Source organism: Haemaphysalis longicornis, unplaced genomic scaffold (genome assembly GCF_048455015.1).
Source record: "Haemaphysalis longicornis isolate Haplotype H1 unplaced genomic scaffold, Haemaphysalis longicornis Haplotype H1 scaffold_3, whole genome shotgun sequence".
NCBI lineage: Eukaryota > Metazoa > Arthropoda > Arachnida > Ixodida > Ixodidae > Haemaphysalis > Haemaphysalis longicornis.
In genome coordinates, this window is record NW_027526335.1 from 85,763,663 (window position 1) to 85,784,608 (window position 20,946).

Below are 20,946 nucleotides of genomic sequence, written 5' to 3' on the forward strand. Positions count from 1 at the left end.
GCAACACTTTTATCATTTTTTTTTAATCCTAAATGCTTGCAGAACGTAGTCACCCAATACACCCAGTACTTAGATTAGGGGGTAGCAAAGTACTTCACCCAAAAATCACCGCTCTATGCTCATCAGATAACTTGGAAACTCGTTCAAAAGATTTTTCTCTTTTTCGCGGTCTTGACGTTCTTCGACCGCTCGAAATACGTCATTAAGGCCACGTAGCGGCTGTTGCCGGTTTTCCTTCAGTTGCAGCAACGAACGCTTTTCGATAGCAACTTTAAAAATAAAGCCACAAATACAAAGCAGAAATGAAAGGCGTATCTGGTGCGACGAGCAAATCACGCAGTGCCGCTCCGTGCTGGCGATGACTATAGCTTTCGCAGTGGTCGCAGACGCGAAAGAAAGAGTGAAAGCGCTTAGCGAAAGTGTTGCAGGGTTCCTATAAGGCACAGTGCGGGTCAAATTATTTTCAGATCAGCTTCATGTTATAGCAACACCAAATACAACTTGCCAGAAAGCCAAAAATAAGGTGCAAAAAAAGAAGTCGCGGGAAAAAATTCTGCCATGGTTCATCAGGATCTGCTTCTTATATAAAAAATCAGACACACTTCAGAGACATATAGGTGATAGCCTTACTGGCCAATTACCCTGAGTGGGAATGTGAGCATTCTGGGTACAAATGTTCGCATTTGTAGAATCAGAAATGTGCTGTTCCGCTTGTTATGATACGAAAATGACTGTATATGGTAAGTAAGGCAACGCTAGGCTGCCACTCGGCGTTTTTAGCAAGTTGCGATGGGTACTATAATGCCAAAGCCTATATTAGTTAGAACTAACGTGATTTAACGCATACTCTTTATGGCGAGAGGAAAGTGCTACAATCATTGTCCCCTTCTCACAACGCTGTAGGAGGAAGTGTCTGCAAGCTTGAACAACCTCCTGGACTCCGCCGCGAAGGCCGACGTTCAGGTTAGTGTAACAGCTGCTTTCGCACTGGGGCGCGACGTATTTATTTATTTATTTATTTATTTATTTATTTATTTATTTATTTATTTATTTATTTATTTATTTATTTATTTATTTATTTATTTATTTATAATAATGTGGGGTGAGCGTGGATGTTCATAGTTGGCTGCAGTTGTCTCAACCATTGCACATCCTTTTTTCCAGCCGTCTAGTCCTTTGTTATGCGTACACGATAAAAGACTTTCAAGATGGCATATACACCGCTCCCCTCCCCCCTAACCCCCTATCCCTGAAGTCACCAATTGCCACAAATGCAGCTTTTTTTTCGGGGAAAATTTGCCCTGCCGTGCTACGATATAGCATTTGCTTTACGGTAGAATATCTCTGCTTCAGTGGCGAGTGAATTTACACCAGAGTGGGATACATTTCAGCCATAATGACATTTATTTAGGTACAGCCCGCTCCTGTGTTCAGCAACCCTACATTTGTTACGGCGCCACTCTTCTCCCACAACTCCCACAAGACTATCACCACTATCAACCAAATCACGCACCTCATTCGGTGCATGCGCGGCTCCACCTTCAGCCTCAAATAACCCGACACCTGCAAACTCGTCCAAGCCCTCCTCATCAGTCGCCTCACACACAGCTGCCCTTCCGCCAACCTCGAGATACAGGAAGATAACAAGGTGGACACTCTTATCCGCAAGACCTACATCCTCCTCCGAGTATACAGACCGAAACCTACAACCACATCATCCTATCCCACATTTCCCCTTTTCTCTTCCCACCCGAATTGCCCACATTGTCGTATCGCTCTCAACACCTTCCACCTCATCTTCTCCTGCCCCCAACACCCCCCCCCCCCCCACCCCTCCTCTTTCCTTGAGAGAGTGGAAGTTAGAGCTTACCAGCTCCGCACCGGAGCGCCAAGTCGCGCTGGTGCGGCGCGCCCAGGAGACAGCCCGGACAAGAGGCCTCCTGGACTTATGAGGCTAACCACACCTTTCTACCCCTTCCCGTTAGGCTCAATAAACGTTTTACCAACCAACCAACCAACCTGTTAAAAAAAAATCTTTGAACTTTGGTAACCCAGAGGAAAAAAAAGAAAAAACTAGAATGAGCCCAGTCTGAGTGGTAAGAAGTTTCATCTTGCATATTTCACGAACATTAGTTCGTACAACAGTGTGAAGGATTAATAACAAGTTTAGAAGATGCCATTATATATCTTGTTTTTATCTCTATTGCGGTAGGTAGATGAAGTACAGGTGCCCCAAAAAGTAAACAGAGCACGGGTTTGAGATATTGAGGGGATCTCTCCGCCTTGTGCCCAGCCAGCAACCTCTAAGTGACTTTTCAAGGATGCCATTCTAGAATAAAATCGAGCCGCACATATTGTATTTATGCTGGCAGCCGCATAAAATAGAATTTATTCTAATTTCAAGAAGTCTTGCTCCGTTTACTTTTTAGGGCACCTGTACATGTTCTCTAATGACCAATAATAAACACGAAGCTTCGCATTGTCAGCGTTTGTGTAAGTGTTGAAAATTGTCAATTCCGGAATAAAATATCCGGCTACATAAAGCTACCTGACTTTTCCCTTCACCGCACCTTTTTCAGTGTTGACAAACAATTCGCGTGCAGTCGCCCTTCATATCGCGTAGCATGGTATGAATGTCATTGTGTTCAGGGAAAAGCGCCTTCCAGGAAGCTGCGAATAGAAAAAGCCCGCTGACGAACTGATTTTTTTTTTTTTTTTTCAGATTGGGAAGCTTTGGAAGGAACTGATCAACCAGTTCGACAGCCTGAAAAGCGATAGCAGACGAGGTGAGTTCTAGGTATTAGTTTCGGGAAGTTGGTGGTTCACTGGTGTGACCCGACCAGTTTCCCTCATCTGGGTCCTTGTTGTTGGTATTGTATACTACGAGGGGGAAGTTCTTTTCATTTTTGGTTTAATAGTCTCCAGAAATTGGTCTTTCTGCGTAGGCGTGGCTATATATTTCAGTTAAAGCTCTTATTTAACCAAATTTCAGTACAGCGAGGGTCAGCGATCTATGAATATAGCGCAAGTAAATTTGCTGCTTCTGCACTACAACGTCTTTTGTGTACGTTATTCTTGCCTTAGAAAATTCCGCAAGGAAACTGCGGTCATGCCATCTGACGCTGGTTGTACGAGGCTCCCTCCCAGGCTATAGTGGCAGCTGTGATAGGAGGAGAGTAGTTTTATCTTGCCGGATGGATTCGTAAAATATTTCATAGTGAAGAACTGGCATGGCAGTCGAGTGCTGCTATTTTGCGCTGTCGCCTTGAGTAAAGCAATCGACCAGTGATTTTTTGAACCAGATAAAAATTGCGTGAATATTTTAGCGAGCCCTCCGGAAGAGAGTTTCCGTAAACTCCGTGTCGATTTACCGAGTGATTGCGAGAAAGTGTTAGACAATCAAGCTTGTCCGAAAGTTTTGGTTCTGCAGAACCAGTCTTCGACTGTTTTACTTCGTCTTTTACCGTTGTAACTAATTGCTGATGAGGAAAGAAGGTTTAGGATTATCTCAATGCGCTCGAAATATCACTGCAAGGTTGATTCTGTGTATCGCTCTTTTCGAAGTGCGAACGCAGCTAAGTTGGACGAATCGGCGACTTTACGGAATACCTTTGTACAGCCTCGGCCTCAAAAGACATATTGGATAGGAGCTGTTCAATACTTCTGTTTTTCTAACCCAGCACGACTGTCATTCAAACGCGTAGCTCGTTACCCAGCGGTGCGGGGCTGAACACATTTTTTTATCACCTCAGAATATCTTTTGCATTTCAAATGCAGATGCAATAAAGCAGGTGGTCAAGATCGAGAGCGTAGCGGAAAAAGTGGGAAACAGCGTTCACCGGAAGATCACTGAGGTAATTGTCAACTCTCTCTCTCTCTCTCTCTCTCTCTCTCTCTCTCTCTCTCTCTCTCTCTCTCTCTCTCTCTCTCTAAAATGATCATTGTTTAGAAAGGCACTGACCAAGCGAGTAAACTTGCACACAGATGGAGGAGGTCGCACCAAGCTTCATTGTTCCAGCCTAAGCGCTGACCCCGACTACGTACTTCATACATCAAAGATCGAGGTTATCAACACTATCATGTTGACCAGCAAATCCAATTTTTTGTGCTTTCTAAGGATCGTTTCAAGAGACTAGTTCTGCCTCCTGCGAAATGGTCCATGGCGTTAAACGTTGGCTGGATTCCTGAAATAGTGAGGTTATGCAGGTAAAAGTGCCGCAAATTCGGCACAAATAATCTCTCTTTCGTGCAGGCGAGGGACATTCTGATCACGCACGAAATCACCTACCCGGGCTTCCTAGGGAGAAAAACGGACCCTTTCCGAGTGGGCAGGAATCGGCTGTGAGTGTAAATGTCATTTACTGTCTGAGAACTTTAACGCTTCGAACTTTTTCGCTCTCTCTTTGCGGGCACGAGACTTGCGTCTCCCCCTTTCATTCATTCATTCATTCATTCATTCATTCATTCATTCATTCATTCATTCATTCATTCATTCATTCATCCATTCAACACAGGGTACATTGCTTAGTGCTGTTTTTTTCTCAAGCGAGCAAGTAACAGTGGGCTGTTTCGACAACTGAAAATTGTCAGCGTTGGGATATCTAATCTCGCGTTATGACGCATAGCAGTCCCCCCCCCCCCACTTAGTTTTTTTTCTTCTCAATATATGCACTGCATTGTCCGTACCGCATACTTTTCGACATCCGAGCAGATGTCCTGTTCTGCACTCAACTAGGGCAGCCTAAAATTCGAATGTCGTTATTAAAGACGAGTCTTTCCTGGGCTGCTTAAACTCAAAATTTTGGTCTGTCTGTCTGTTGCCTGTCCTTCAATTCAGCCTTCCGGCTAAAAGTAAAGGGATCCGTGAACGAGGTGTCTATACAGGCAAAACTTTTACAAACCACTGAATCTGGAGTTACACTTCATACATATCAACATTGTTCAAGAAAAAGAAAACACTAGGCATATTTGAGGCAATACGTCAATACATAAGTGGCATTCGCAGTGTTCTTTTAATTAAACATACACAGCCGCTTGATTTTTGCGACAGGAAATAAAAAGTACTCGTTGAAAACAATGTTTTGACCCAAATACAAAAATCGCAGGCGCGAGTTTTTACCTTGTGGCAGTATTTCAAGTTCAGCAGTAACAAAAGGTTACAGTAGATGGCGCAAGCAGTGGAACGCGGGAAAATTGAATTGCCTTTCGCAAACCTTTTCTGTGTTTATCGTGGGAGGGCCGAAAGGGAAGCGAAGAGCATCAGAAGGAGGTGGGGGCGATAAGAGAGACATTCACGTGGCCAGAGCGGCAGAATGCTATCGTCTTCTGACGACATTTGCAGCGAAGCGAGCAGATACGCGGTCTTTCATTTTGCAAAAAAAGAAAAATGACAGCTCAAATAGGCGACGTTCAGCAAATAAGTGTGCTTTCTTCTTTTCAGGAGAGTGATAACCTTTGTGACGTCACTGATCGTCGTCGTGTTCGTCCTGGCAATGCTGGTCATCATCGCAATCGGTGTCTCGATGCGCAGCCCCGATACGATGCCCGCGGAGAGGACCAAGTTCTCCAACTTCGCCGGCTTGGCGATCATGTTGTGCGTGTTGGAGTCTTTATCGGATATCATTTAATTCAAGATATCCCGCGGTACCTTCGGGGGGATAACAGGGGTTTATCGCTGCAACCCGATATATATATATATATATATATATATATATATATATATATATATATACCAGCTTCGGCGGACCTCTGGTTTCTCTTTCATTGGGGCGTTGCCTTCGCTACTGTGCCAGCGAGGCCAGCAGTCACCCCCTACACGAGAAGAAAGCCTGTTTGTAGGGCCATCGCTCGGAGGTCGTTCTGTTGATACGACTGACCAAGATAAAGACAAGATCGTACAGGCCTTCTTAAGCCGGTCGCATAGACATTCGCTAGAGCCAGTCGCATGGCTACGATAAGGCGGTGGGTTACATTCACCGGCTTATCCCCTACGGCTTTAGTATTATCTTGGAGGCGTTTTCCTGGCTGCGCGCTCGAGTTTTCGTATATAGCCTTATGCGGTGTGTGCTCATCGCGCCGACAGGTGACAGCAGTTAGCGAATTAGGGTTTACAGAACATGCACACGCACCCATGCTTAACGTTGGTCGGCCTACTGTGCAACTAACTTCATTGAAACTAAGCTCAGGCCATATTTAATTGAGTTTTTTATGGAAATTAGGCCTTATTTAATTCGATAAAGCAGTGAAGCCATGCGATACCAGTCCCCCCTCCTCTCACCCCCCCAGAACATTGCTTTCACGATTGCCTACTCAACATTGGCTCCTACTCTTCCCTCTTCCCTTCCCCCTCCCCCCAACCTTCCCCAACCAACGTCGCTGCTCTCCTCGTCTGCTTGCTGATTTGTGCTGTTATCATGAGCCGTATTTCTTATGCACAAATGAACCACAAATCAGAGTTCAAAATTTGTTTACCTTAGATGGATAACGCCGTGAGTTAGTATAATTACCCTACCTGCCGTGATTTATGTTGTAACAACAAAAAAAATAAAGTTGCGTGACCATAGGCAACACGTACCGACAAGCTATTGCAATGAAAGTACGAGAGCAGACCACAGAACGCATTTATATTACGTAGGCTGTGACATCGATAGATTGGGAAGATGGGACAGATTGAAATTGAGCCTTGTAATTAGTTTAACAAAAGTATTAAATCATTTTTGGTGTCATTGAGCTTGCCTTAGGTACCTTACAGTACCAGAAATATTTCTTTTATGTCACCTAGTACGAAAATTCCGACTAAAGCACAGCAACGTTTATAGCGGCCATAAAAAGCAAACAAAACCTGGCAGGTGTACCAAACAAGTACTTTAAAATTAGAACAGTAATTCCGTGAGCTCCGCACGCCTCCTTGCTGATGCTTTCGGTATTGTCCACGACACATACCAAATTACATGCCAGAAATGTAAAAAAACAAATCAAACGACTGCTAGGGCACATTCTAGAGAAGTTGAATGCAAATTTGGGCGGCCGGCAAGAAGAATTCTTTTCTTCTCCCTGTCTTGCCTCAGTAGACGTACAGTCGCCAAAAGTGTTAACAACAAATAACGAAGTACCAGCCTAGGCCCAGAGTGGGAGCAAAAGATAGCCACAGGAGCATCTTCGGCGGCTGATAATCGTCGCTTACGGTGCTGACCTACTGCACTTTACGTCTCCAGCGCATACGCACAGCCTCGCTTACTAGATCGAGCACTACCGTAAGCTGGAACATTGTCCTTCGTTGTTGTTAACCCTTTTTATGTCTGTACAAGTAACTGCTCCTTTTATGTGTACAATTTCTTCAATGATTTCCGCGGCTACGTCTGTGTACTCACACGTTGCGTACAAACACAGCTCACACAAACTTACGACATTAGTGACCAGCCCCTGTGGGCTGAGCTCTAGCGCTTTTAAACGACGGACAGACTGGCGCGCTTTTCCAGCACAGCGTACGGAGCCCTGCCCGCGTCGGCGGTGCTACTCGTCATCGGCCGAAACATCATGAACCTCAGCGTGGCCGCCCAGGCCTTCATCTGCAACCCGTACTCAAGGAGGAGCCCAAGCCTCGTGGACCACGTAAGGAAACGCGTACGCGCATGGCGGGACACTTGGTGGCATCCGCAGCTAATTTTCTGCCACCGTATCCCACGCGCGGGGAAATGCGCTATACTTCAGTGGTTCTCGACCACGAACGTGCAGGGGACGCATCTTGGGATTACGGAAGTGGGGACCCCACGATGAAATATGTGTCACAGTGTTAAACAATTTGCGTTTGAAGCTAAAGTAGCCGATTTGATTTTCATTTTGTCTGGCGCCAATGTTTATCGGTGTCATGTGAAACAATCCGCTCTTGCTGGTAGAGTCCAACGCCTACTGCCTTTTATGTCAGGCGTTTTTACACAGCTGGCGTGTTGGGCAAAAAAAATTACGCCCACCTCCCCTCGCGGGAACCCTGGTGTGATGCGACGCTGAGGGGGGTTCAAGCGCAAGCGGAGAGCAACCGTCGACCGAAAGGCCGCCGGAGAGCGGCACACCGGTTATATGCGCAGCGCGCCCGGAGGAGAGGAGACCGCGGAGAGAGAGAGTACTGCACATGCGCAGCACCGCGCACAGCGCCGCCCACCGGCGGAGTGAGAGCGCGCTGGGCCGCACACCCGCAGATGTTGAGAGAGGGTGTTCGCTCTCACCTGGGCACGCGCCGGCGCCAGTGCGTCTGCCGCGGCTATGACGCAACACAATCCACTTTAATCCAATCCAATCCAAATCCGATCCAATCCAAGCCAAGCCAAGCCAAGCCAATCGAATCCAATCCAATGCCCCTCGCGAGAGAGTGTTCGCTATCGGAGAGGAGAGGGGGTGAGCGGAGGAGAGTGCGGACGCCGACGACGACGGACGCACGCAGGAAGGACAGGGCCGCCGACAAGAGATGCTCTCAGCGTCGCATCTAAAAAATGACTTTAAAACGCCTGTTAAAGGAACAAGTTTGATGTACGGCCACTCAACAAAGCCAATTTTTTTTTGCGTTGCCGGAAAGGTTTGGCAAAGAGGAATCAATGGGGGTGGTGGGAGTAGTTTTACGAAGCGCTTTGCAGGCATCATCAAAGGGCCTCATTTGAGAATCACTGCATTGCTTAATTGGCTTGGATTAACTGTTTAGCTGATAAGAATGAAAATTCACGTCTGGCCTATTTTTGTTTTTTTCCGTGCGGTGTTTCACGCAGTATACTGGTTACTTGCATGTTCGCAGTTAACTTTAGCGCAGGAACTGCGATGAATCTCTATTGGTGGTTGCCAATGGGCCAACAGGAGCAAATGACCTCCACATAGAGCGCCTGTAACCGAATGCTCGACTCGACAACAGGAGTTTGTGTAATCGGATATATAAACGTTTGCCTGCTGGTAGTAATATAAAAAATAAACCTGATCAACATTTTGAAACGTGTCCAGTGAACGTGGCCTGGGCTGTCGCAGAATTTTTTCACATGAAACCAGTCTGAAACTTCACTTTTGGCGGCCATAACGACGCAGTTGTCTTGAAGGAAAAACAAGTTTATTGGAGCGAACTTGTGCTCCCCTAACAACTCAAAAATACACAGGCAGCGAAGCAGCAGTCAACAAAGTGACGCGCGCAGGCGAGTGTCGGCGAATCGAATGCCGCGGCGTCTGCTCTGCAGGCATTTATCTTTCACCGCGGGTGTTTCTCGAACCGTCTAATTATATCGAAAACACTGTAGATCAAAGAAGACTTTTCTCCGCTAGAGGTGTTAGGGCGAAACATTCTTCTCATAAAATGGGATAACCCGTGCGGCATAAGAAAAAAAACAAAACAATGGAACATGCGCTTCACTTGGGATACAGATAACACAGCCCGGCGCAGCCGTGCGGTAAAAGCAAAAACATGAACAAGTCCAATGCATTGCTTGCGGTTATATTGTTTAGCGCCTATAATGTGCACCATAGAACCCTATGACGTGTGCCAAGCAGAAAAGTCTCTCTCGTTTCACAGATACGCTTTGCGGCTGACGTCGACCGGAAGTACACGGCGCACATACTGGACTACTTGACGTACCCGTCCAGTTTCAAGTGAGAGCTTCTACTTCCTTTTAAAGATGATAGCCTTTCTTGGGCTAATTATTCGCGAAAATTTTGGTCGGGCCACCCGTCCGTCCGTCCGTCCGTTCGTCCGTCCGTCCGTCCGTCCGTCCGTCCGTCCGTCCGTCCGTCCGTCCGTCCGTCCGTCCGTCCGTCCGTCACCCGATTTAGCCGCCCACGGCCAAAAGTTAGAATTGTTGAAACGAAGTATATACAGGCTGAGATTTCTAAAGTACACATTGTGGTAACATAGTTCATACTTGTCAACATTGCTCAGCAAAAGGAAAACTTCGGGCATGTTTGAGGCAAAACATAAATTCACAACTAATAATAGCACTGTTCCTTTAAAAGAAAATAGACGTCGAGTTTATCCTTGCGATAGCAAATAAGAAACTCGTTAGAAACAATATTTTAACCGAAATATTTAAGAAAGGCTGGGGCTAAGGCTCGAGCGTCAAGTACAACAGTAACAAAAGGTCCCAACAGATGGCGTGCAAGCAGTGCGAATACGGGGAAATTCAATTGAATTTACCAAACCTCCATTGAGTTCACCATGAGAGGATTGAGACATGAGAGGAATAGCGTTATAGGTCTTTATAGATATAACGTTATAGATATAGACTATCGTCTTTAGACGGTGGATGCAGCAACGCGAACAGATAAGCGGCCATTTTTTTGTTCCGAAAAGACAAGTTGACGGTACAACAATTTGAGTGCACCTCTTGACACGCATGACAGGTTCACAAAACTTTTCAAACTTTCCGGCTCGACTGTCTGCCGCCTAGTGAATCGTTTATGTAGCGAGCTTCACGATTTTTTTTTCTTTTTTGGCGTCCCACGAACGTGACAGGACGTTAGAAAACCCTTCCAAACTCGCTGCTTTATTTTTCAGGAAATGCGCAAGCACTCTCGAGATGGGCATCAAGAAGGACATCGAACCCCTTGAAACCATCGTAAGTAAGAGGCAGTCCGCACTGAGCGTGAGGACCTGATCGCACACTCTATGAATCAATCAGGGATCAGGGCAAAGGGCGGACAGGCATACTGCAACAAGCGCATCTTTGACTGCGTGCGCCATCAAATTCTGAACGAGCGCTTCGAAGAACTGTCGGACTTCTCTCTACATTCATGGGTGGGCCGGGTACTTACTGCGCATTATGCGGCTTCACGTTTATACACTATATTTTACGGGAACTACGCAGTGGTGCAGCCAGAAATATTTTTCAGGTAAGGTTATGCGTTACCAGTAAAAAAATAAAAAAAACGATAGCGTGCATCTAAGTGATACATTATTCATTTTTCTCCTTTAATACGGTCGGAAAGGTCAGTTGTGTCTTTCACTGTGATATCTACATAAAAATACTAGTGCTCACAGTACGCCGAGCACTTAATTCACGAAGAACATTTATTTTCTCACAAAGAAACTCGTAGGACAAGGAACGCAAACGTACTGGAACATCCCTGAATACTTGGGAGGATCCGTATAAAGATAGGGTCAAAACTATACATGAAACTTCTGTGGGTTTCTTTACAAGCGCACGAAAAACGGAGACGCAAAGAAACTCCAGCAAATTGGTGCCATCCGGTTTTAAAACAGGGTCCATTCATGTCGACATGCCGACACTCTTGTTACTTTAGTTGTTTTACACATTTTGATACTACATATATTCGGGGGATAAATAGTGTATGGGCGACAAAAACGCCGAAAAGAAGGGCAATGGCGGTGCAGCGCTTCCAAATTTTCAGGGGATGTTCTGACACCAAAACACCTCCCTAGCTACTCCCGTGTAACTACGTACAGTAGAACCCCGATTCTGCGACTTTCTCGGGACCGTTAAAAAGCGTCGTAAAATGCGAGCGCTGTAAAATCTGAACACCAACAATTACGCCGACAAATCAGTTTCGCGCGACCGATTTGCAAGAAACTTCAACGTCAGCTACAAACTAATGCTTTTCAGGGCTCGGAAACCCAACTCACTAAAATAAGTAAATGCGGAAAGAATAATCCAGTGCAGGTGCCAATAAACCTTGTACCGCAGTCCACTGCCGCGATTCCCACCAGCCAGTGCGAATCATGGCGCACATGATCACGACAAGCACATGTGGCAGCCTAAGCATGTCCGAGTAACCTCGTTGGCGATTCACTGCTGAGTGGGAGAAATAAACGCCTGCACTGCCCCTGCGACCGCTGCGCAACAAGGCAAGAAGAGGGGCCGGCGAGGAGAGGGGGAAAGCGATTGTGCAGAGGGGCGGGCGGCTGCGAGAGGGGAGCGAAACGAAAGATGAGACGAAGAAGAAAGCTATGCCGGAAAGAAAGAACCGACTAAGGGAGCCCAGGGTCTGCGGAACAGGTCCGCGGCACTTTTATTTCGTCCGCCTGTCGGTCGCGCACCTCGCGTGGGTCGTCGGATAACGCGGATCAGGCATGAAATCGTGTCGGATAACCAAGGTTTTTAATGCACTGTTTCTACATGGATTTCGCCAGGATTCGACTAGTCCGTCGTAAAACCCGGGTTGTCGTACAACCTGGGTTTTGTCGTACAACCACGTTGTTACCTGGGGTAACAACGTGATTATGACCGGAAGAAGGAGATGGTTGGCTCGGAGCACCATCCATCAATAGTAAATGATGATATCAAGAATGCAGGGTTCAGTTGTCCGCGTGTCTTTCGCACCGCAAAGTGTGAATACCGCAAAGTGACGAGTCAGTAAGAGGTCGCTACCGTTTCGAACACTTGCTGGGAAATTGGTAGAATACTCATTGGACACTGCGATTGGACGAGCCGGCGCACTGTGATTGGCCAAACGCTGACGTGGGTACTGACACCTCATTGCTCGCGGCTGGTGTTCTTCCCCCGTCTCTATAGTTCCACGACAATGATGATGCAGCCCCTTGGCCAATCTTGCGCCCACGGGGACGATGACGGCACGTCCATGATATGGATTAACTGATATGAATTAACTGAAATAGTGCCTTAATGAGATACATGGTGTCGTAGGAATGTGCTTAATAGGCGTTAGGGTCATTCTACTTTCATATCAGGCTTCTTACATTGGCCTTAGAAAAAACTGGCGCACTTTGAACCAGTTCTGCAAGGCGGGAGAAACAGCAGCCCCTCTCCCGTCCTCGGAGACCCGGCTGTTGCACCTCATATGGATATCCGAACTTGCCGCTGAAAGTCAGGCAGGGATCGTTTCGTCCGCAGGATTTCACATCTCTCCCAAGGTGCACCCCGTTAGCACGCGCCTGTACCCGCGGCAATAGGCTTCGCGAACTCGGCGTCTGTGCTCCCTACTTCAGGCGCGAACGCACGTCAACTGGCGAGCAGAAGAGCACGCGAGAGAGAGAGAGATACAACTTCTTTATTGATCCTGCGTGGAACCGTTAGGTCACCTACTGACGCCGCCCTCCAGCCCCCTGTGGGGGGGTGGGTAGCAGCGATTTCGGCCGCTGGCGCTCGATGGCCGCAAGCGCGAGCTCGGCAGCCATCTTCTGGTGTTCGTAAGTTCCGCTGGTCGCCGCGCGCTTCACACGCGGTGGTAGCGGGTCGTCCTCGTCTGCTAGTGGTGATTGGTGGCAACCCCACAGCATGTGCTGCATGGTCGCCCGAGCGCTACCGCACAGCGCACACGTGTCCGTTGGAAACAGTTCGGGGCACACGTGCTTGGCGAACACGGGCGTCCATATCGCTCGCGTTTGAAGCTGTCGCACGAGCACCCCTTCCCTTCTGGTAAGGTTCCGGTGTGGCGGCGGGTAGGCTCGACGCGAGAGATCCCGCCACCAACGCTGGGCAGAGTGTTATCGAAGGTCGAACTGGCCGACGCCGGGCACTCTTCACGAGGGCACGCTCACGTGCGCCTGGTATTTTTTCTTTGTATTTTTTTTCTTGTAGCGCTCGACGGCGGAACGAAAAGGTTAACTGCTCTGCTGTTAAAATGTCCTTGCATCATTGCATGTGTGTTTAGTTGTAAAGCCGACGTAAAAGGCTTCGGTGTATAATATGTATGTATGTATGTATGTATGTATGTATGTATGTATGTATGTATGTATGTATGTATGTATGTATGTATGTATGTATGTATGTATGTATGTATGTATGTATGTATGTATGTATGTATGTATGTATTGTTCTTTAGGAAGAGAGGAAGGTCCACCAGCAGGCGTAAATTGTCTCGCCTATGGGCGGACACGGAAAGCCCTCTGGTGTAGAGGACGGGGAGGGGGAGGAAACAGTGCATAGGAATAGGGGGATAGGGCGTCGGATGGTTAACATGGAACATATACAAAACACCTAAGCAAGACTAGCAGAGCGTGTTAAGCATTTATCCGGAAACAACCAGTTAGAGTTCTCTGCATTAGTTTGTTTTAAAGCTACTAGTACAGCACTTACCGCATGAAACATTGCCACTAAATATTCCTTGTAATCTCATAGTCGTACGCCCAGAGCTGTTGCTACAAGGGGTGTCAATTTAAGAGTATCACTGTTTTGGCGGGCTTTGTTGCATTCCTGTAGTGTTATGCAAAAAAGCGAACCAAATGACATGGGAGATGCGTAGAGATAATAGAGAGTTAAGGCGAGGGGGACGCACTCCACCGTAACGAATGCGCGGGCATGGCGAGGGCCGGCCCGCGAAACTGATCCACCCTAGCGAAACGAATGCGCAAGTGCCCAGACGGGTCCCGGTCAACACGCTACCAACGGAACAGACGGAGCATACAGGAAAACGCTCTAATGTACAAAGCATGCATAACAGGAAGAATACGGGAAAGTGGTTCCAACCAGAAAATTAAGGCAGACAACCTTGCGAGAAGCCCGGAATGAAATTGCTTTAGCACACGATGCGAGTTCTTTACATCAGGGGTGGATTGATAATCCGCTATGCAGAGGAAGTAGTGCAATACAATGGTGTATAGAAGTCTGCTGAATGCACTCGCGGAAAATGGAGGACATGATGAACATTATGACTAAGTAATGCTTAAATAGGTTATTGAAGAAAGATGGTATTACCATTCGTACGTCTCTTTCATATTTTATGGAAGGAAGCAAGATAAGCGATGCTTTCACTTCAAATGCCTGTTTGTGAGGCTTCTTAACGATATCAACCAGAGGACTGCGCAATAGAGTACCTCAATTTTGTTCTCGGCGGGCTGATAACTCCGCTGTACGCCGAAAGATAGCTCTATCTGTACAACAGTTGTCTGCTGTCGAACACAAGCGACACGTTCCCATGACGTTGCGACCGCCGGCTGTTGCAGTTGAATGCGTCGCCGTGCTCTCAATACTACCCAAACGGCGCGTTGCCATAACGCTGTTCCCATCGGCTGTTTAGCCACAGTGCTGACAAAGAAATCTAAAGCAGATACGTCGCGGGCTTTTCGTACAAAAGGAAGACAGAGAAAGAACTTACGCGACCGTAGCCGTACTATCATGCGGACAACGCAAGACACGTTCCGTGTTCATTTGCCTCTGCCACCATAGTGCACGAAAAGAGAGGTCATTCTTTACTACATTTCGGGAGGAGGAGGAGGAGGAATAACGTTTATTTTTAAGGGAAAAGGGAGGGGGAAAGGAGAGTGGGTGGTGGCCTCAGTCCAGGCCGCCTTCATGCCCCCCAGCAGCCCTCGCCCGGGAGATCAGGTACTCCTGATCCTCGAGCTGGAAGCTGGTCAGCCTGTGCTCCCACTGCTCCAATGTAGGTGATGGAATTGGGTTGGGATGTTTGGCGCACTCCCATACGAGGTGATAGGTGGTGTTTGGTGTATTGCATGTTGTGCAGTTGTAGGGAAAAGCAGTTGGTGAAATATGATGCAAAATTGCCATGTTGCAGTAAGTCTGTGTTTGGATTCTGCGCCAGATTCGAGAGTCTTGTGTATTGAGTGATGGGTGAGGAGGAGGGTAAAGGAGGCGCTCCCGGCGATAATGATATAAGATGTCCGTGTATGTTTTTGGGACTGACTGGCTGGGCGAGGCGATTGGAGGTGTGTCGTCGGCCTCCCTTGGGAATGCCCGGTGTAAAATGTCGCGGGCAGCGGCGTGAGCCGCCTCATTCCCCGGGAGGAAGGCATGACCAGGCGTCCAAACAATGTGAATGGTTGGGAGAGTTTTGGCGTGTTTTAGTAGTGTGAGCGCATGCAGAGATATTCGTCCTGATAGGTAATGCCGGCACGCCTGTTGAGAGTCAGTAATGACTGTAATAATTTGCTTTTTGCTGGAGGTGGCCGCTAGGGCGATGGCTGTCTCTTCTGCGACATCGGTGTCGGTTGTTCGGACTGTTGCAGCTGAGATTGATGTCCCTTTGGAACCCACGACCACTGCAACGTGGGCCTGGCGGTGGGGATTTCTTGCTACGTCTGTATAATATACATCCGGGTTGTCGGTGAATTTATTGATTAAGTATCTTATTCTCGCCTGTCTTCTCCCTTTGTTGTATTCCGGGTGCATGTGTCTTGGAATGGGGGCTACTTTGATGTTGGTTCGTATGTTTAATGGGATCCGGGTAGGCGCGTTAGATGGTGCAGGGATGGGGTAGCCCAGTTTGTCCAGAACCACCCGGCCCGTTGGAGTTAGAGCTAGGCGATTTAGTTGGCTTGCTCGTTGCGCTTCCAGAATTTCTCTCAAGGTGTTATGGAGTCCAAGCTTGAGTAGGTTGTCTGTAGGTGTAAAGGCTGGAAGTCCCAGGGCCAGCTTATGCGATTTCCGAATTAGGGCATCTATTTTAGAGTGTTCCTTGGGGCGCAGTTGGACGTATGGGGTGCCGTAGGCGATGCGGCTGGTCAGAAGTGCCTGGACGATGCAGCAGGTGTCCTGTTCTTTAAGACCGCTCTGCTGGGTGCAGATCCGTCGGATTAAGTGCATCAACTGCATGACCGTGGTGTTAAGTTGTGGTAGTAAGTCGGTACCGGAGCCGTCTGCATGAAATGGCACTCCCAAAATGCGAAGTGATGTGACTTGAGGTACCGGGCTGGACGCCATGCTGACGGTTGGGTCGGGCGTTGGGTTGGGTGGTCTACCTCGTGTGCGTGCCCGAAGAACCAGTAAAGCTGACTTGGTAGGGGCGCGCGCAAGGCCCCGTCTTTCCAAGTACTCCGTCACGCAGTCTATGGCCTGTTGAAGCCTGTCCTGCTGTTCTCCAGCTGATCCCGTGTTCGTCCAGATTGTAAGATCATCGGCGTAAAAGGCGTGATGTAGTTCGGGGATCTCTGAAAGCTGGGAAGGCAGTTGAAGCAGGGCAATATTAAATAGTAAGGGAGAAATAACGGAGCCTTGAGGCGTGCCTTTCGACGGTGTTGAGAATGTGCCCGTTTGTATTGGACCCAGTCGAATTTTAGCGGTACGACCTGACAGGAACGTGACGTTGTCGAAGGCACCTTGAACGTCTAAAGCCAGGATGGTACTGGGGGTGGTTTTGCTGAGGTTGTCTATAATTTCTTCTTTCAGCTGCAGCAATACGTCCTGGGTAGACAGATGGGCGCGGAATCCGAACATTGTGTGAGGGTAGAGGTTATTATCGTCAAGATGTTCTGTCAGTCTACGGTTCACCAGGTGTTCGAAGAGCTTTCCAAGGCATGATGTAAGCGAGATTGGTCGAAGGTTTTCAATGCTGATTCGTTTGTGAGGTTTCGGAATTAGCGTTATGTCGGCGTGCCTCCACTGTGGTGGTAGGGTGCCGGCTAGCCAATGTTTATTGAAAAGTGCCAGGATGGACTCCTGCGTGTCTTCGTTCAGGTTTCGTAGAAGTTTATTGGTAATTCTGTCCTTGCCTGGCGTGGTGTTACGGGTCAGACGCTCAAGTGCCCCCTGTAGCTCTTGCATTGTAAAAGGGGCGTCCATGCATGCGTTCGGCTCGCCTTGGTACGGAGGGTGATTTGGTTGCCGCTGTTCTGTGCCGAATAGTTTGTTTTGTATAGTTCGCAATAATTGGTCCGGTGGGTTTGGGTGGTTATGCATCAGGCGTTGGATCTGCTGTTGCGTCGTGGTCTTGGATGGTTTTGAGCCCAGTAGATGTCGTAGTATTTTCCACGTTCTTTTAGTGCTCAACGTGCCACTTAATTCACTACAAAATGTTCTCCAATTTTGCTTTTGCAGTGTTAAGGCATACTCTGCTGCCTCTTTGGTAATTCGAGCTATTTTTATTTTTATTTTTCGGTTGGTTTTTCTGGTTTTCCAGCGTTTGATTAGTCCTCTGCGTGCAGCCCATAGATGGTCGAGGTGAGTGTCAATAACCGGTGTTTGAGTAGTCAAAGTCACAGTTTTGGTGTGGCTTTGTATCACTTCCTCTATCTTTGCTGTCCAAAGTTCAAGATTTTCTTCTACAGGTGGTAAATCAGTCAAATCTTGCCGAACCGCGGGCCAGTCTGTGAGCTTGGCTTGTCCTAGGCCGCGGCGTAGGGTGCCGTGAGCCAGTGTCAGGGTGACGATATAGTGGTCGCTCCCAAGATTGTCCGGTAGCCGTTGCCAATCAAATTGGGTGACATGTCGTACAAATGTAAGATCTGGAATGGTGTCCCTTGACACACTTGTTCCCAGTCTCGTAGGATAGGTAAGGTCGTTGCAAAGCACAAGCTGGAAATTTTGTGTTGCTTGCAGCAACGCCGTTCCCTTCTTAGTTGCCTGTGGGTAGCCCCAGGAGTGACGAGGTGCGTTGAAATCCCCAAGGAACACTAAGGGGTTTGGGCCTGCCTTCTTGATTGCCTCCGCCAGAAGTGGGTTGATCTCCGTAAGGGGTTGGTTCGGTGGGCTGTATATGTTAAGGATGAATAGACTCCGCTGGCCAGGCTTCACCGGAATGATTTCTATGAAGGTATGAGCGATGGGTGAGGCGATTAAATGCTCTTGGGCCGTCAAATCTTTATTAACTAACACCGCCGTTCTGTGACTGCGATCACTCGAGTACGTTTCATACCCACGCAAGGTAGGTTGTGGCGTATCCGTTTCCTGAAGAACGAGAATTTCTGGAGGCGATGCCTTGATGTAGTTTTCTAATTGGGCTTTTTTACTTCGGAATGACCGGCAGTTCCATTGGTAGATTTTTATTTCATTTAATTTCCCCGCCATTCATCAGGAGTAAATTATGATGACGGTGGAGAGTCGCTAGCGTACTGCATCATCGGAGACTGCTGGGAGCCATCTTGGCGTGGCTTTTTGTGGGCTTTTTCAATGGTGGTCTCCAACTGGGTAATCGGGAGAATATTTTTTTTAAGTGCGGCGAAATTTAGGGGCTCGCCTCGTCGTCGTCGTAGCTCGCTCGCCGGATTCAAGTAGAGCCACAAAGCGTTCCGTCGTAGCGGCTGTCGTCGCGGCGTAACGCAGAGAATTCGAAAGCCAAGGGGTTTATATAGTCATAAGTGTTCGAAACTCATGAACCGCTGGCGATTGTCATACATCTCCCCGTTGTTTAGCGCAAAGAAAACTGCAGGTAGTACATATGAGGCCAAATATACGTAATGAACCGCCAGCGCCCGCGTTCATTTAGTTGGAACGCTGGTTGGGTTGGTTTTTACGATAGTAAGTAAAAAAATGGCTGTGAAACGCTGGCGCGTGCGGGAGGAAAAGCAAGCACAAAAAGAGCAGAACTCCCGCTGGCGCTGTTTCAGACAGAGGGCGCGCGAGTACCGCGAATGCGGGAAATGTGAATTGCATTGGGTGGTAGCAGTGAGCGGATAACGGCGCTGCAGACCATTATGACGAATTCACTGCTCTGCACTTCCGACAGCTTTCACATTGAGTGAAATGGCTTTAACTGTTACAGTTGTTCGCAAAAAAGCGTGAACTGCTTCCATGCGGATGAACTACCGGTGCAAAACGGCAATTGGTGGCATTTATGCGCGGGTTGCTTGTAACCACTGAACCAGCGAACGTTTGTGCAACGTTGTTTTATGCGCCTCCTCGCGACGTTTCAGGAAATGGGGCAAGTCAGGAAGGAGCTGTTGAAGGGACCGCCGCCAACAGTTCAACGGCACAGCGATGCCGACCTGAAAGCTCTGATGCAGTACGTTCTCGACTTCAAGGCCTTCGTGAACGAAGAAAGGCTGCGAATCAACATCGTGAGTCCCCGCGGCGCAGTCACTGGTGCCATTTCAAAACGTCTGATCGCGCTGTGCCTTCGAGAGTGACTCCTGCTGTGGTAGAACCAAAGGAGTCCTAGCGTTTTTCTCCCTCCGTTGGTCCCAGAAAGGCAGCTGTTTCCACGTTCTGTATTGTCGCGAAATGTATTTTTCGAGTGTCGCGAAGCCCTCGTTCAGTTTTTTTTTAATATTTTGTACCAACCGTCTTCGGTCGCCAAGCCCTGGTTTTTCTAAAAAAGGAATGCGGAGTACGCGCTGGCCGACCGGGAGACCCGGATGTTAAGGGGCACCATCGGCCCAGCTTGGGTTTCGGTGCGGCCGCGGCGTTCCATACCCCCCGTGGCGTGTGCGCTGGTCGCTTCCGGGCTCCGGGTCCTCGGTGTAGTTCAGACGACCTTTTTGTCTTTTACACTGTTTGCTAGTGTGTTTTGTCTGAACTACTTTCTTTGCACCCATAATTCTCTAAGCGCGCGTTTTCTAGTTCAAACCTTTTGTCTGTGCTTGATTCGTCCTTTTCACTTTGGAGGGAACATGGCTGATTGGTGTTTACAAGCGTCTCCCCTATTGGCTGCAGAAAGTGGGGCCAGAATGCGATTTTTTCCCACGAGTCCGCATGAAGCGAATATAAACCCTCTCGGCCGAGTTCACAGCGAGGGCAGAGGGCAGCGGGCGGCCTGCGCCTGGGCTCACTTCTGAAACTCTGCCGCCCGTCGTCGTGCCCTTTCACCGGGAGACCGCGATCCAGTCAGCCATGTCCCGTTAAGTACTCTTGCTCTCTCGACTGTTTTTCTCATTTTATGTAGTATGTGTATTCCTTAAAATTTGTAAGTGTTCAAGATCAGCCAATGGAATCAGTAAAGTAAACCAGTTAACCTTAAAACTTCTTTGACGTCTTGACTTCTTCACTGCGATCATCATGCTACCGTAGCAGCAGGTATTGGACAAATTGTGAACGGGCAATAAGAATGTTGAATTTTCAGACGTTTGCTTTTTTTCCTTTTTTTTTCAGGAGTCCGAAGCAGCCATTAGAGTAAGCAAAAGCCTGCACGTGTTACCTTCTTTTTACGTAGAGCGACGTATCTTGAATGTTGAGCAAAACGTTTGCCACGAACATCGCGGCGACGTTCTTTTCGTGTGCACCTTCTCGTATTCATCTTTTTAATACGAGGGTATGAATCCCCCGTTGCTTGGTTCAGTGGGCGACGCAGCGTCCCCAGATTCATGTAACCAAACAATGTGGCCGTAACCCTTCG

The 20,946-nt window shown here is 48.1% G+C and overlaps 1 protein-coding gene across 1 annotated transcript in view; it reads left to right on the forward strand.

Annotated features, from left to right (window-relative positions):
* Nucleotides 1–904: 904 nt before the first annotated feature.
* LOC144173315 (uncharacterized) overlaps nucleotides 905–20,946 on the forward strand; it is a 28,794-nt gene continuing 8,752 nt past the window's right edge. The window contains exons 1-9 of the mRNA XM_077701798.1: nucleotides 905–963; nucleotides 2,723–2,786; nucleotides 3,778–3,854; nucleotides 4,253–4,341; nucleotides 5,441–5,593; nucleotides 7,479–7,611; nucleotides 9,542–9,618; nucleotides 10,520–10,580; nucleotides 19,529–19,672. Of these exons, the coding sequence (XP_077557924.1) occupies nucleotides 5,493–5,593; nucleotides 7,479–7,611; nucleotides 9,542–9,618; nucleotides 10,520–10,580; nucleotides 19,529–19,672 (516 nt within the window). The 5' untranslated portion in view covers nucleotides 905–963; nucleotides 2,723–2,786; nucleotides 3,778–3,854; nucleotides 4,253–4,341; nucleotides 5,441–5,492. The remainder of the gene's footprint in view (nucleotides 964–2,722; nucleotides 2,787–3,777; nucleotides 3,855–4,252; nucleotides 4,342–5,440; nucleotides 5,594–7,478; nucleotides 7,612–9,541; nucleotides 9,619–10,519; nucleotides 10,581–19,528; nucleotides 19,673–20,946) is intronic.